At 38.9% G+C, this 15,013-nt stretch overlaps 1 protein-coding gene across 4 annotated transcripts in view; it reads left to right on the forward strand.

Annotated features, from left to right (window-relative positions):
* Map3k7 (mitogen-activated protein kinase kinase kinase 7) overlaps window positions 1–15,013 on the forward strand; it is a 93,812-nt gene that overhangs the window by 17,004 nt on the left and 61,795 nt on the right. For all 4 annotated transcript variants that reach the window (XM_012949911.2, XM_045153963.1, XR_006638085.1 and 1 more), the window contains exons 2-4: window positions 7,847–7,957; window positions 13,146–13,211; window positions 13,631–13,676. In XM_012949911.2, the coding sequence (XP_012805365.2) occupies window positions 7,847–7,957; window positions 13,146–13,211; window positions 13,631–13,676 (223 nt within the window). The remainder of the gene's footprint in view (window positions 1–7,846; window positions 7,958–13,145; window positions 13,212–13,630; window positions 13,677–15,013) is intronic.

Raw genomic sequence — 15,013 nt, forward strand, 5'->3', positions numbered from 1 at the left:
CCAGCTTATTACTGAGGTCTTCTGTTTTTTGACTCACCTTCAGATCACTGAACTCTTTTTTGAAGTCTCTTGTGTTTTGTTTTGTTTTGTTTTGTTTTTATGTTAGGTACAACCTAGTGAGCTCAGCATTCATACAATTGTTGGTCTTTTGTTGATTTTTCTGAAACTTCTGCTATTTGCTTTGTCAGTGTCATATATCGTGTGTCTTCATTTTAGGGTTCTGATCCTGTTGTCTCTTCTCTGTTTAGGTTAGAGACTTCCATTGTGGGACTAGGCAACCTTGTTTGGGTTCCTTCCATTTGATGTTTCATGTTGTTTCTTTTGTGCTGTGGATTTCTAGTCAATCTGGGAATCTTATTTAATTTAGAAGCAAGCTGTAGTTTACCTTTGTAATGTGTCCAGTGATTGTTCCCTTTTATGTTTGACTAGAATAGGCTGTTGATGGCTTCATATTCAGGGATGTGCCGATTGTGAAGGGTTAATTGAACCAGTCACCCTGGGTTGGTGCTTACTACCAGCAGTGGGACTGGGGGTAACATGAGGGCTTGTCTGGTCAGACAGGAGGAGTTGGCAGGGACCCGGTGGCATGGAGACCCAGAAACCAGGTGGCAGGGAGAGGAGTCAGGAGACAACATGTGCCCGGTGGCAGCAAGAGGAGTTTAGAGGTGGGACTAGTGCTTGAGGGTCTGGGTGTCTAATGGGCTACTTGAGAGTATGGGAATCAGTAGATTCCCTACTTTGCTCCTTCCACGTCCTCCTACCAGAGGTCTGCTAGGACCGACTGACCCTGGAACCCCATATATCTTGCCTGGTAGCTGAAGCATCGTTAGGTGGATGCCATCTTGACCGAAAGTCCAAGTTTAGTCTTTCTTGATAATTTTCCTTTTCCCTTCCTCCTGTCTAATGTGATGTCTGGGTATAATGGAAAATGTCTATAATAACCTTAACAGTACAAGAAGAGAGCCTGTCTATTTTATTTTATAAGATGACTTCCATTGAAATATCTTGTCTTACTGTGCCTTTAATATTGTGGCCTGATACATTGGTTATCAAACATCAGAATCACCTGGAGGGCTTGATAAAATAGATTGCTAAGTCTGAATTTTCAAGTCAGTAATTCAAGGATAGAACCTGAAAATTTGCATTTCTTATATGGATGCTTTTGAACACAGGCTGCAGTTTGGGAGCCACTAGAGTAATGCATTCATTGTTCTTACACCTGCTTTCTTTCTTTTTTTCCTTTTTCTAGCACAGGCTGACCTGGAATTCACTATGTAGTCTGAGGCTGGCCTTGAACTCAAAGCAATCCTCCTACCTCAGCCTCCCAAATGCTGGGATTCAAAGCATGTGCCACCATGCCTGGGCAATGTTTCTTTTTTCTTTTTTTAACATTTATTTATTTATTTGTGCTAGGGGTTATGATCTGCCCTGAATGTAGCTGACATTTTATCTCTGGCCATGTGGAGTAAAAAGAACAGAGGAGAAAGCTTGCTAGACATTCAGATGTATTCTTTCTTCCGCCCGCCCTCCCCCCCCCCTCTCTCTCTCTGCCAATGGCTTCACAGTACACGCTGCTTAATTCTTTATGCAGCTTTTAAAATACCTGACATTTTACTTTAATTTTTGTCTTTCCATTGTCTTTTCTCCTCTTTGCACATTAGAAAATGTATTCTATATAAGCTAAAGTCTTTGTCTTTTGTTCTTTATTTCTAATGTACAAAACAGAATATTCAAGAAATGTTATATATATTTTTGTTTGGTTTGTTTTTTGGTTGTTTTTTAAATTTTATTTATTTGAGAGTGAGAAAGTATGAATGGGTGCACCAGGACATCTGTCCACTACAAATGAACTCTAGACGCATGTACCACCTTTTGCATCTGGCTTACGTGGGTACTGGGGAATAAAACCTGGGTCCTTAGGCCTTGCAGGGCAAGTGCCTTAACTGCTAAGCCATCTCTCCAGCCCGGTTTTGTTTTTTGTTGTTTGAGGCAAAGTCCCACTATAGCTCAGGCTGACTTGGAACTCATGCTGTAGACCGTGATGGCTTTGAACTCATGAGGATCCTCCTACCCTAGCCACCTGAGTGCTGTGATTAAAGGCATGTACCACCATGCTTGGTTTGGAACACCTCAAGAAATGTTGGTTTCATAAATAATGAGAAATAATGTATTTTGCCATTCTTTTGGCATGAAGCCTGACTTTTACCACATGAAGAAAGGCACTCATATCCCTTTTACCCTGACTTTCTGACTTTGATTTGTCCTCAGAATTTCAGCTGTATTCTGCATTAAGGTCTGTATTTCAGCTGTCTGCCATTATACTGAAGGCCTAGCCTCTGGCCTAAAATAACATCCTTTCTATGGACATACTTTTAACTTCACTTACCTTGCTTTTTGTTTGGGAAGAGTTTTTCTGAATCACTTCCATATTGTGCTTGGGGCTGAGGGACTCTGGGATAGGGCCTCCCAGTATTTTCCTTGCCATTGGTACTCTTACAATTTGTACCTGCCCATCTTTGTAAAACACAGTCTGTGAAGTTGCCTCCTAGTGATCCAAGTGAAAAGTATGTCTGCCATATAAGTCCTTTCTGCCTTTGAATTCAGGATGCTAACCCTATCCTAGAATGGGAGGAGGCCAGTACTGTCCTAGCTTCCAGCCGCGCTCATGTTCTCTGGCATTCTTCAACTGTTACATGTTTTTAAATATAAGTATTAGTATTATTGTATAGTATTGAGTTTCCTCCTCTTCGTGTTTATCTCACAAAGATAAAAGTGTGTATATGTCCCTTGTATTAGTGCCATTAAAAATGTCTTTTTAGCCTTTAATCCCAGCATTTGGGAGGCAGAGGTAGGTGGATCTCCTTGAGTTCGAGGCCACCCTGAGATTACATAGTGAATTCCAGGTCAGCCTGGGCTGGAATGAGACCCTACCTCAAAAAAAAAAAAGTCTTTTTATGATACTCAGAGATTTCTTTCTTTAAGCATTGAGTCTGTACTTATAAATATACTCCTATGAATTCATAGCAGTTACCATTTTTATGCCCTATTACTTCACTGTGTACATAAAGTGTCTTATGGCTTTAATGAGAATAAAGACTTGAGGCCATGGTTTCATATTTTATATAAATATGCCTTTTTGTTTTCAGATCTTTGTAGAAATTTGCTTTTTTAAAAAAATATTTTTAAAATTTTATTTATGAGAGAGAAAGCGTATGCCAAGTCCTTTAGCCATTGTAAATAAACTCCAGATTCATGTGCCACCTTGTGCATCTGGCTTTACGTGGGTACTGGGAAATTGAACCTGGTCCCTTCGCTTTGCTGGCAAAGTCCTTAACCGTTAAGCCATCTCTTTAGCCTGAAATTTGCTTTCATAAAGCAAAAGGAAGTTTGTAATGTTCTCATTTGCCCATGTTTTGTTCCATGGTTTTAACTTGAAAGTATAGAGTCAGCCACTGTCTCATCACTAGGTGGCACTTGTAGATCACACATGGTTACAAGTACCCAAAACACTTAGGACATGTACATGATCCACAAATAAAGATACTATCTGCATAAACATCCTTCATAATATAAAAATGAAACAACAGGGGGAGTCTTCCTGAGTACCAGTCACTGTTATATTTGTAAGTACATGGTTAAGGAATATACTAAATAACTTCAAAATTGTTCATTCATAGTTAATGGTGATAGGCTGGTCTTTCGGCATATCTTCTTAGTCTATTATGACCATAAAGTTGAAAAAAAAATTAGGACTTGTTTGCTACTAATTTTCTATGAGAGAAATTAGTGGTTCAGCTCCCTAAGCACTTAATGCGTTATATTATTTGTGGAAATGTCTGGTTTTAACTTGTGAGTCCTATAGATGTTTTCTAAGAAAAATACAAACATCTCTGCTTTACTGTAGAAGAACAGAAGGGAACAGAGAGAGGGAGAAGAAGAGCTCAGAAACATTAATTTGCCCAGCATTAGTAGTGATAGGAGCCAGGTGTGGTGGTGTACGCCTTTAATCCCAGCACTTGAGGTAGAAGGATCACCATGAGTTTGAGGCCACTCTGAGACTACATATTGAATTCCAGGTCAGCCTGGTTCCCAGAGCAAGACACTACCTTGAAAACACAAGCAAGCAAAAAGATGTGATAGGTGGGAAGACTGCCTTCAAACACAAGTCTGTTGGGCGCTTTCTTTTAATTGTAAATTAAAGAGGTAGTTGAATTACCTGAGTAGTAAATGTAAAGAACCGATAATGATTGCTTGTTTGCGTGAGAGGTGTGGAGAACAAAATTCTAAAGAGGTTTCTAAGTGTCCAGAGCATGGAAACAGGAAAGTTACAAAGAAGGAAAGACTGGTGACTAGAGATAATGGCTCAATTTGCCATATTACCAAGGCAGCCCTGTTTTCTTTAAGCTGAGTATAGAATGTGTTGATAATTATGCTCTAGGTATCAGACTCTGCCGCCTTTGAATGCTTTCTTGCCTTGTGCTATAGGGCAAGTTGGAACCATATGACTGCTTACCTTCCAAATGGAAGAGAATTCAATGTGCTAAAAATATGACATGTTGGGCTGGAGAAATGGCTGAGCGGTTAAGCGCTTGCCTGTGAAGCCTAAGGACCCCAGTTCGAGGCTCAGTTCCCCAGGTCCCACGTTAGCCAGATGCACAAGGGGGCGCATGCATCTGGAGTTCGTTTGTAGAGGCTGGAAGCCCTGGCGCGCCCATTCTCTCTCTCTCCCTCTATCTGTCTTTCTGTGTCTGTCGCTCTCAAATAAATAAATAAAATTAAAAATATATATATAAAAAAATATGACATGTTCATAGGGGACTGGGAAGACAGAAACAAGAGGATCCCTAGGATTTACAGGCTAATCTAACCTAATTGGTAAGCTCCAGGCCAGTAAGGGACCTCTCTCAAAAAGAGGTAAGTAGCCTTCCTGAAGATAACACCTGAGGTTATAATCTGACCTTGTATACAAGTGCCTGTGCACACACACATCCCACACATACATTTGCTCAAAGGGGGAAAAAAAAATCCTGAGGTGGGAAACAAATAGAATAGTACTAAGCACATGGTAAACATTTGATGTGAGAGGTGTTCACACTGCTTTATATGATTTATTAGGTAGAATTGGGGCCATGGCTAGAATCCCCTTATGCCCCAGGTTACAACTACTGTCCTGGTATATTTATTAATGCTTTACTCTATGAAGTGATGTGATGTGATATTTTTTGTAAATCATTTGATCACTCTAGATGTAGTAGATTTTGTTAGTGTCAAGGTTCGTGGTTTATGTTTGTTTAAAGTGAAGTTTCTTCCAAGGGAGTACATACTTAGAATATGGAAGGTATATATGTGCTACAAATTAGAACCATTGTCATTCTTTGTTAGACTGCCTGACATTAACTACCAGTTGCTAGTCTTTTCCCCTTAGGAAGTTAGCTTACATTTTTTAAAGCTAGGTGCTTTATCTGGATAAAGATGAGTGTGTGCCTCCTAAATAAAGCTATATAAGTAGGGTGATGTAGGAAAAGCACCTAGTTCAGTGCCTGCTGTGTAGAAAGTACATTAAAAAAATAAAGGCTTTTGAGATAGTGCTTAGATACATCAGAAGTTAAGAGATTAGAGTAGATGAACTTAGTTGAGGTTCTTTACAATAACACAATCTAATGGTTTGGTTCTAACAGCTATCAAGAAGCTAAGTTTTTATTTTTGTTCTATTGTTACTTTTATGATATGGAAAAATTTAAATATTTATAAAAATAGAATATCTTGACAGAGCAATAAACCCCTGTGATGCCCATATCTAAAGAGAGAGGGTTTACTAGATAGCTTAAGAGAAGGAAAGAATGCAGAGTTTCTGCCCAAGTTGTTAGGAACTGGCTTCAAGGCAAATGGGGAAGTCCCTCCCTAGAAACTCAGATTGGAGTCTTTTAAGAGTCTACTTGTCCATTCAATTCTCAGGAAGGGACTAATCCTTTTACATTCCATTCTCTTCTAAGGAGAAATAGAGAGATTCAGAGGCACTTAACTTATCTCCTCTGGTCAGGTTTGTGGGGGCAAGGGGATGTAAAAAGAAAAGAAAGCTTCTTCCTTACAGGCCAAGGATATTTCTGGCTTTTTTATTTTTTGGGGGGGTGGTTACCTCTTAATTGTCATAGTAATACATGATGTTATGAGTCTAACTTGTTTTACTTAGTGTAAGTGTGTGAGAGAAGGGTAGGGCTTAATGTGGAGGCCAGAGGACAGTCTTAGGTGCTCTTCTTCAGGCACCATCCACCTTTCATGGAGACATAAGCTCTTACCAGACTGAAACTCTACAAGTAGGCTAGATTAGCTGACCAGAAAGTTCTGGGGATCCACTGCCTTGCTCCACTTCCCAAACAGTGTTTTTTTTTTTTAAACATAGGTTCTGGAAAATTAAACTCAGGTTCTTATCTCCCCAGATACTAGCATAATCTTTTTGAGATTCATTCATGTAGTTGCATATATCCATATTTTTTTCCTTTTTTTGCTGCATAATACTCCATTCTGCAGACAGTACCACATTTTCCCCATCCTTCACCATGGCAGTCTTTTAGCATGCATTTTTAAAACTTTTTTCCTTTCTCCTTTATCTCTACTTACTATTCTAAAGTTGATTTTAGTTTCTTAAGTATGATAACTTAAAATATTTATCACCATGGTGGAGAGAGAGCACGGTGGTTAAGGGTACTTGTTTGTATGGCCTGGTGACATGGGTTTAATTCTCCATTACCCATGTAAGCCATAGTGGCACATGTGTCTGGAGTTCGTTTGCAGTGCCTGGAGGCCCTGGTGTACCTATTCTGTGGATGATTCTTTCCTTGTCTGTCTCTGGCTGTCTCTCTCTCCATCAATCAAATAAAAATATTAAAAAAATATTGGGCTGGAGAGATGGTTTAGCGGTTAAGCGCTTGCCTGTGAAGCCTAAGGACCCTGGTTCGAGGCTCGGTTCCCCAGGTCCCACGTTAGCCAGATGCACAAGGGGGTGCATGCGTCTGGAGTTCGTTTGCAGAGGCTGGAAGCCCTGGTGCGCCCATTCTCTCTCTTCCCTCTCTCTGTCTTTCTCTCTGTGTCTGTCGCTCATAAATAAAAAAAAAAGTTAAAAAAATATTTATCACATGTTCTTGCTTTTTAATGTTATTTTTATAACCATGCCTCTACTCTTTTATTTTGCCCATTTTAATGCTTTTCTGTGATTAATTAATTGCTTCACTTCATTTATTCTTTTTTTTTTGAAGGTTTTATTCCAACACTTCACTTATTCTTTATGTATCTTTTTGTTTTTGGCTTCAGTCAAGAATAAAGGAGTATATATGCCATAAACTTCTATTACTGTCAACTCTAGGTTCAAGATACAGAGGACTGATGACAAATTGGTTCTCAGACGCATGATTTTTACTTAAGGCGAGGAGAGGATGGTAGGGATCCAAAGTAAAAAGGAGAGTCTTCACAGTCATAACTAGAGGAAGGGACAAGTCTTTTTTTTTAAGGAGGGGAGGGGAGGGGAGGAGAGAAGAGGAGAATTGCTAGGGAAGATCCTAACCTGGGACTTGTATAAGGTGGTGATTGGGGGGAAATGGCATTCCTACTAGTGCAGGAGGATAATAGCAAAAGGTAATTCTAAAGTCCTAAACCTAGTCTGAGCATAACTGCTGAGAGGAGGGAGGGATGGGGAGGTGGCAAATCTTTTGCAATCTAACAATTATCTTTTTGGTTTAATGGAAATTCATTCTGAGCAAATCCAAAATATGAGGACTTCTGAAATTTTTGATTTTACTATAATATACTGGACTGAGTGTTTCTGCTGCTTTTGTGTTTTTCTTGAACTCAGGTTGTTGGAAGAGGAGCCTTTGGAGTGGTCTGCAAAGCTAAGTGGAGGGCAAAGGATGTTGCTATTAAACAGATAGAAAGTGAATCTGAGAGGAAAGCTTTCATTGTAGAGGTAAGCTGAAATGCCATTTTTGTTTGGTAATGCTTTGCCTGAGATGCTTAGACTTTAAGATTATGAAAGGCATTGTTACTCACTTGTCATTTATATATATACATGAACCTCAACAACTTGGCTGAATTAAAAGTAGTGTCATCTGACCATTTTATTCAGTACAATTCTAGTTCTAAGTGAATTGATCTCTGAAGTGAAATATATTCTCAGTCCATTTTTTCCAACTCTATTACAAGGCTATATTTTAATTTTGAAATGGGAAAGGAATGGTACAAAAATTATGGGAAATTTTATACATTCATTTTTAGTTGGATAGCTTTAGAAATTCAGATTAATTAAGGAAAAATAATCCCAAATTGGTTTTTCCTGTTTAGCATGAAAATTTATAATCTTACTCTTTCACAAATGGATAGTGAAGGAAAGACTATTCACTTACCATATTTATAGATTTATTTATTTTATTATCTGTTTTGTGGGCCAACTCACAATGCTTGATTAAGTAATGTTCTTACCACTTTTAATATCTAGCTAAAGAAACGTGGACTCTACCATATAAACCTGAATTCATATATAGCTCTGTTCATCAGAATTTCAAAATATACTTCATAATTTTCTTCTTATTATATAATGTGGGCCACTGAAAACTTAATGGTGAAATAAATGACTGTTCATTTGTAATTGGCTGTGTTGGATTAGAAACACTGATGGTTTAATGTTGGCATGAACAAAGATGATCTTTAGTACCATACCTTAGGAGTTTGGCCTCAGTTATGATTTAGTTACATTTTTTAAAAAATATTTTTTAAATTTATTTATTTGCAAACAGAGAGAGAGAGGAAAGACAGAGAGATGAGAGAGAATGGGACACCAGGGCCACCAGCCATTGCAAATGAACTCCAGATGCATGCACCATCTGTGTGTCTGGCTCTGTGTGGGTACTAGGGACTCAAACTCAGGTCTTTAGGCTTTGTAGGCAAGTGCCTTAGCAGCTGAGGCATCTCTAAAGCTCTTTGCAATTTTTCAAAATATATATTTTAAAAATTTATTCATTTATTTGAGAAAAAGAGGAAGAGGCAGATAGAGAGAGGGAGAATGGACTCACCTGCTGTAGCCACTGCCAATGCACTCTAGATGCATGCTCTCCCCATCTCCCCCCCATGCATCTGGCTTATGTGTGTCCTGAGGAATTGAATCAGGGTCTTTAGGCTTTGCAGGCAAGCGCCTTAACCTCTAAGCCATTTCCTCAGCCCTTAAGTTACAATTTTTAATCAAGGTTCTACATGATTCTCATCTCTTCATTTAGCACTGTCATAAAACTAGAGGGCTGGAGAGATGGCTTGATTAAGGCACTTGCTTGAAAAGCCTAACAACCTTGTTTGATTTTCCAGTGCCTATGTAAATCCAGATGTCCAAGGGGCCCATGCATCTGGAGTTCATTTGTAGTGGCTAGATGCCCTGGCATGTCCATTCTCTCCCTCTCTGTGTCACTCTGCTTGCAAAGAAATAAATTATTTCTTTTAAAAAACTGAGAGAAATGACATGTGTTAAATGATATTAAGAGTCAAAAGATCATAATAGAATGGGGAAACTGTTTTTTTTGGAGGCAGGTCCAACAGACTGGCTTTTTTTTTTTTTTTTTATTTTTTTAATGAGAGAGGGAGGAAGAGAGAGAATTGGCACACCAGGGCCTCCAGCCACTGTAGCCGAACTCCAAGCACATGTGCCACCTTGTGAGTGTATTCGATCTTGTGTATGCATCACCTTGCACATCTGGCCTACGAACATGGGTAACCTTAGGCTTCTCAGGCAAGCTCTAAACTGCTAAGCCATCTCTTTAGCAACACTCCCCTTTAAATAGGGTCTCTCTCTACCCCAGGCTGACCTTATATTCACTATATAGCCTTAGGCTGGCCTTGAATTCACAGTGATCCTACTACCTCAGCCTCCCAAGTGCTGGAATTAAAAGTATACACCGCCTTACCTCCAGCAGAGGGAGAGAGAGAGAATGGGCATGCCAGTGCCTCTAGCCATTGCAAACAAACTCTAGACACATGCACCACCTTGTGAATCTGGCTTTAAGTGAGTATTAGGAAATAAAACTTGGGTCTTTGGGCTTCGCAGACTAGTACCTTAACTGCTGAGCCATCTCTCTAGTCCTTAAAAATGTTTTTATTTATTTATTTGAGACAGAGTATGGGTGCACCAAGACCTCTTGTCCCTGCAGTTGAACTCCACATACATACTCCACTTTGTGTGTCCAGTCTTGTTCATATGGGGGAATTGAGCCCTAGCCAGTAGGTGTTGCAAGTAAACAGGCATCTTAGCGTAGTATGGAGAAAATTTTAATTAAGATTCTACATACAGGGCTGGAGAGATGGCTTAGCGGTTAAGCGCTTGCCTGTGAAGCCTAAGGACCCCGGTTCGAGGCTCGGTTCCCCAGGTCCCACGTTAGCCAGATGCACAAGGGGGCGCATGCGTCTGGAGTTCGTTTGCAGAGGCTAGAAGCCCTGGCCCACCCATTTTCTATCTCTCCCTCTATCTGTCTTTCTCTCTGTGTCTGTCACTCTCAAATAAATAAATAAATATTTTTTTTAAAAAGATTCTATATACATATAATTTAAAGAGTCAGATAGGCAGCTGGGATATAGCTCAGTGGAACAGTGCTTTTCTCACATACAATAGACTTTGGGATCCATCCCTAGACTTACATAAGAAAAGTCACAGTTATTCTTCAAGACTTATTAGTACCCAGCACTCAGGAGGCAGAGATAGGAGGATCACCATGAGTTCGAGGCCACCCTGAGACTACATAGTGAATTCCAGGTCAGCCTGAGCTAGAGTGAGACCCTACCTTGAAAAACCAAAAAAAAAAAAAAAGACTTATTAGTAAAGAAACTTCAGTCTCCTAAGTCTTCCATTTAATGTTGTTATCCCAGAGATAACTTTGAACTTGTCCTTCATTAATTTTGGGGGTCTCAGTCCAGATACCGATTGCCTTATCTTCTCTAAAGAATTAACCTTATTTTCTGCTGGGTGTGGGAAGGTGGTCATTGAGCTATTTAAAGTTTGGGAAGAGATCTTTAAATCTCCTACCCACAGCCACTTACTAGCTTACTTACTAGGTAAGTGTTACTGCTTAACTCAATCTCTCGGGGGCTTTGTGAAATAAATCTAGTTGTATCTCAGTTTTTCCCCAGTTTGTTTGTTTAGTGGGTTTTTCTTACTTTTTTTATTTTTTATTTTATTTTTTTTGGTTTATCGAGATAGGGTTTCACTCTAGCCCAGGCTGACATGGAATTCATGATATAGTCTCAGGGTGGCCTCAGACTCATGACGACCTTCCTAAATGCTAGAATTAAAGGTGTACACCGCAACACACAGCATTCATTGCCAGTTTAAAATTCAGCTGTCTTAGCTCTGCTGAGTTATTTATTGCATTCTTCCCAACTTCCAAAAATGTGGTTGTTGTCTCATTTCAGGTCCTTTTAATCCTTCTAGGTTTATACCTTTAGAAGAAAACAAAAAACACTTTCTCATTTTAGTGAAGTTTGATAACGAAGTGAGAATATTTGAATATTATGCTATTTGAAGCCCAGTGTTGAATTTTACCAAAATGAAATATTTAAGTATATAGAAATATATTGAGTTCAAGGCTAGCCTGAGACTACATCATGAATTCCAGGTCAGCCTAGGCTAGAGCAAGACCCTACCTTGGAAAACAAACAAAATGAAAAAGAAAGAAAAGAAAAGAAAACATGGTGAAGAATTATGCTATTTTTTATTAGGAAGAAAAGCTTATAAATACTGATTTTAGATGGAGAACGCTTTCTAGTGGCATAATGGGTTGTAGAGAAGAGGAAGATAAGCCAGGAAAGGATAGAAGAAAAAGAAAAAGAGAAGAGAGATTATGAAGCAGTTTTGTTTGAGGGTCACTGTTCAGTTGGGGAGAGGGGGTGCACAGCCCTGGAATTATAGAAACTGACTCTTGGATTCATTTCCCCAAGAGTGGGCTAGCTTCCTTTAGAGCAGGGCCCAAAAGAAAGAAAACCTTTGGGACTATTTGCACAAGAGTTGGCCAGCTGCTTTTAGGAGCAGAGCCTGAAAATAGGGAAACTAACCCTTGGAATAATTTAATCTAAGGGTGAACCCACTGCTTCTATTGTTGCCACTGCTCTGATCTTTCTGCTAACAGGCATTCATTGCTGTTTTATTACCAAAAAAGCATAATACATGAACAAGTCGAACATTACATGGGTAAAGAAGAAAGAACTTTTAACTTTGGATAGTTCTTAAACATTTGTTAAAGGAAGGGCTTTAGGACCTGTTGATTCAGATGATCCAGAACATACACACACGCTGTTCACAAATGCAGTCACGCTAAGCCTACCTGCTTTCTTCCAACATACCGGTGGGCAATTTTGTGACTGACCTTGTTGTCCTTAACTCTATGGTTAGCACTTCTAACACATGTATGCTTGTTCTGGGTCAGGAGTGCAACCAGAACAATCAGGAAATTGGGCAAAGAGCACAGTTCAAGATCAGTCAGCATCTCTGTACATTCTATCAGTATTGGTTATATATGCTGTTCAGGCCACAGGTGCTGCACCAAGGCAGAGGAAACCTGGTCACATTGCTCTAACCAGGTGGATTACATATTTGTAAAGCTAACTTAAGGGCAAGTGACAAGGTAGGAGTTTAGCATCTTATAGCAATAACATCAGAAAAGTTATTTGTCTGGTCTATAAGAAATATTCCCATAGTTTGTTCTTATAATTCATTCTCACAGGATGCGTTTATAGAAATTGATGATGTAGAACAAGGGAAATGAGTACAACCAAAGTTCTTGCTGCCCTCAGTTTGAATTATTAATTACTAGATTGGGGAAGGTTAAAACTAGAAATTGGGTTGGTCTCGATCTCTCTTTCTATACACACACACACACACACACACACACACACACACACAAATGCACATATACACCCACATATGTATATCCCTCTCTCCCTCATGGTATACTAAAAATTGATGTAGATTGTAGTACACATTGAACTTGGATTTCTAAGACAGTGAGAATGGAGAGTAGGGAATTACTTCAAGAGTTAGAAAGTGGAATTGGAAGAAAATTTACATACATGCCAAAAAGAAAAAAAAACTATAGAGTTTTGAAAGAATCTTTACTTTGTTGCAGCTCCGGCAGTTATCCCGTGTGAACCATCCTAATATTGTAAAATTGTATGGAGCCTGCTTGAATCCAGTAAGTTTATCACATTGTCCTATGGCAATTGTTGTAGTTGTATTGTTCATGAAGCTATTTTACTCTGCTGTATCTTAGATATATTTCTGAAAGTAGTTAAATTTCTACATTTAATTTCTTTGTAGTTTTGTGTTTGTTTGTTTAACAAAACAACATATTGAAGGAGTTGTCTTAGGTACCCTTATCCAGTAACATCATCTTGGAAAGTTTTCTGTGTCTTAAGAACATCTGCAAATGGTCTTGTTTCTGTTGTAGCATACATCTCCAGTTTTAGTGGGAGTCCTAGATGTCATGGTCTTAGGTCATACATTAAAGGCCAAGAGACTAATTTTTAATAAAATCAAGCAGCTGTACTAAATTATTTCTGCAAAGCCATAAGCTGCTGCTATTCCTGTTAACTCTGATATATGTTCCTTCAGGTGTGTCTTGTGATGGAGTATGCTGAAGGAGGCTCTTTATATAATGGTGAGTATCATTATACCTGTCTTTATCTTACAGATTAAATAATTTAAAAGATTTTAGTAGAGACTAAGGTATTCAATGTTCTAAATTTGCCATGAAAGTTTCAGAAAGAAATAATTTTTAGAAGACTGCTAAAAATTGGTCTGGGGAGATGGCTCAGTTGTTCAGGGTCCTTGTTTGCAAAGCCTGCTGGCCCACCACCTACAAACTCACATAAAGCCAGATCCACAAAGGGGCATCTGTAGTAGCAGAAGGCCCTGGTACACCCATTCTCCATCTCTCTTCTTACAAATAAATTAAAAAATATTTTTTTTAAAAATTAAGAAAGATACAGGACAGCTGTGGTGGATCACACCTTTAATCTTAGCTCTTGGGAGGCTGAGGTAGGAGGATCACTGAGTTCGAGACCAGCCTGAGTAAACAGAAAATTCCAGGTCATCCTGGGCTATAGCGAGACCTACTTCAAAAAGCTAAAAGAAAAAAAAAAAGATGCTCTAATATCAGTATGCAAAATTTAAGTCTTTATGAATTTTTCATATTGATGTTACTTTTAATGTTACGAACTTATGTGTAAAGTAATATTTGCTTTTTAAATAAATTTTAAAATATTTTCAGACTTTTTATTCCTATTCTCATTTTAGTTTGAGCCTCCTCATTCTGAAACTCTTTGATCCATACTTCTATTTCACTCTGCTTTTTTTACTTTATTTTTCAAAAATAAAACGAGCTGGGGTGTGGTGGCACACACCTTTAATCCCAGCACCTGGGAGGTAGAGGTGGGAGGATCACCATGAGTTCGAGGCTACCCTGAGACTACAGCGTTAATGCTAGGTCACCCTGGGCTAGAGTGAAACCCTATCTTGCAAAACCAAAACAAATAAGTAAATAAAATGGTGAAAGTTCGCAGAACGTTTTAATTGTAACAATGAAAAAAAAATGTTGGGCTGGAGAGATGGCTTAGCGGTTAAGCGCTTGCCTGTGAAGCCTAAGGACCCCGGTTCAAGGCTCGGTTCCCCAGGTCCCACATTAGCCAGATGCACAAGGGGGCGCACCTGTCTGGAGTTCGTTTGCAGTGGCTGGAAGCCCTGGCACGCCCATTCTCTCCCTCTCCCTCTATCTGTCTTTCTCTCTGTGTCTGTCGCTCTCAAATAAATAAATAAATAAATGAACAAAAAAATATTTAAAAAAATGTTTACCACTTACCACCTTTGTAGAACAACTCTTTTACTGTGAAATACCAACCTCATACTTACATGAATTACTTCTTGTACCACCAGTTATATAAAATTTCATGCATTTAGTTTTAAATTAGCATTATTTTATATAAACTGTCCTATATT

This window comes from Jaculus jaculus, chromosome 7 (genome assembly GCF_020740685.1).
Source record: "Jaculus jaculus isolate mJacJac1 chromosome 7, mJacJac1.mat.Y.cur, whole genome shotgun sequence".
NCBI lineage: Eukaryota > Metazoa > Chordata > Mammalia > Rodentia > Dipodidae > Jaculus > Jaculus jaculus.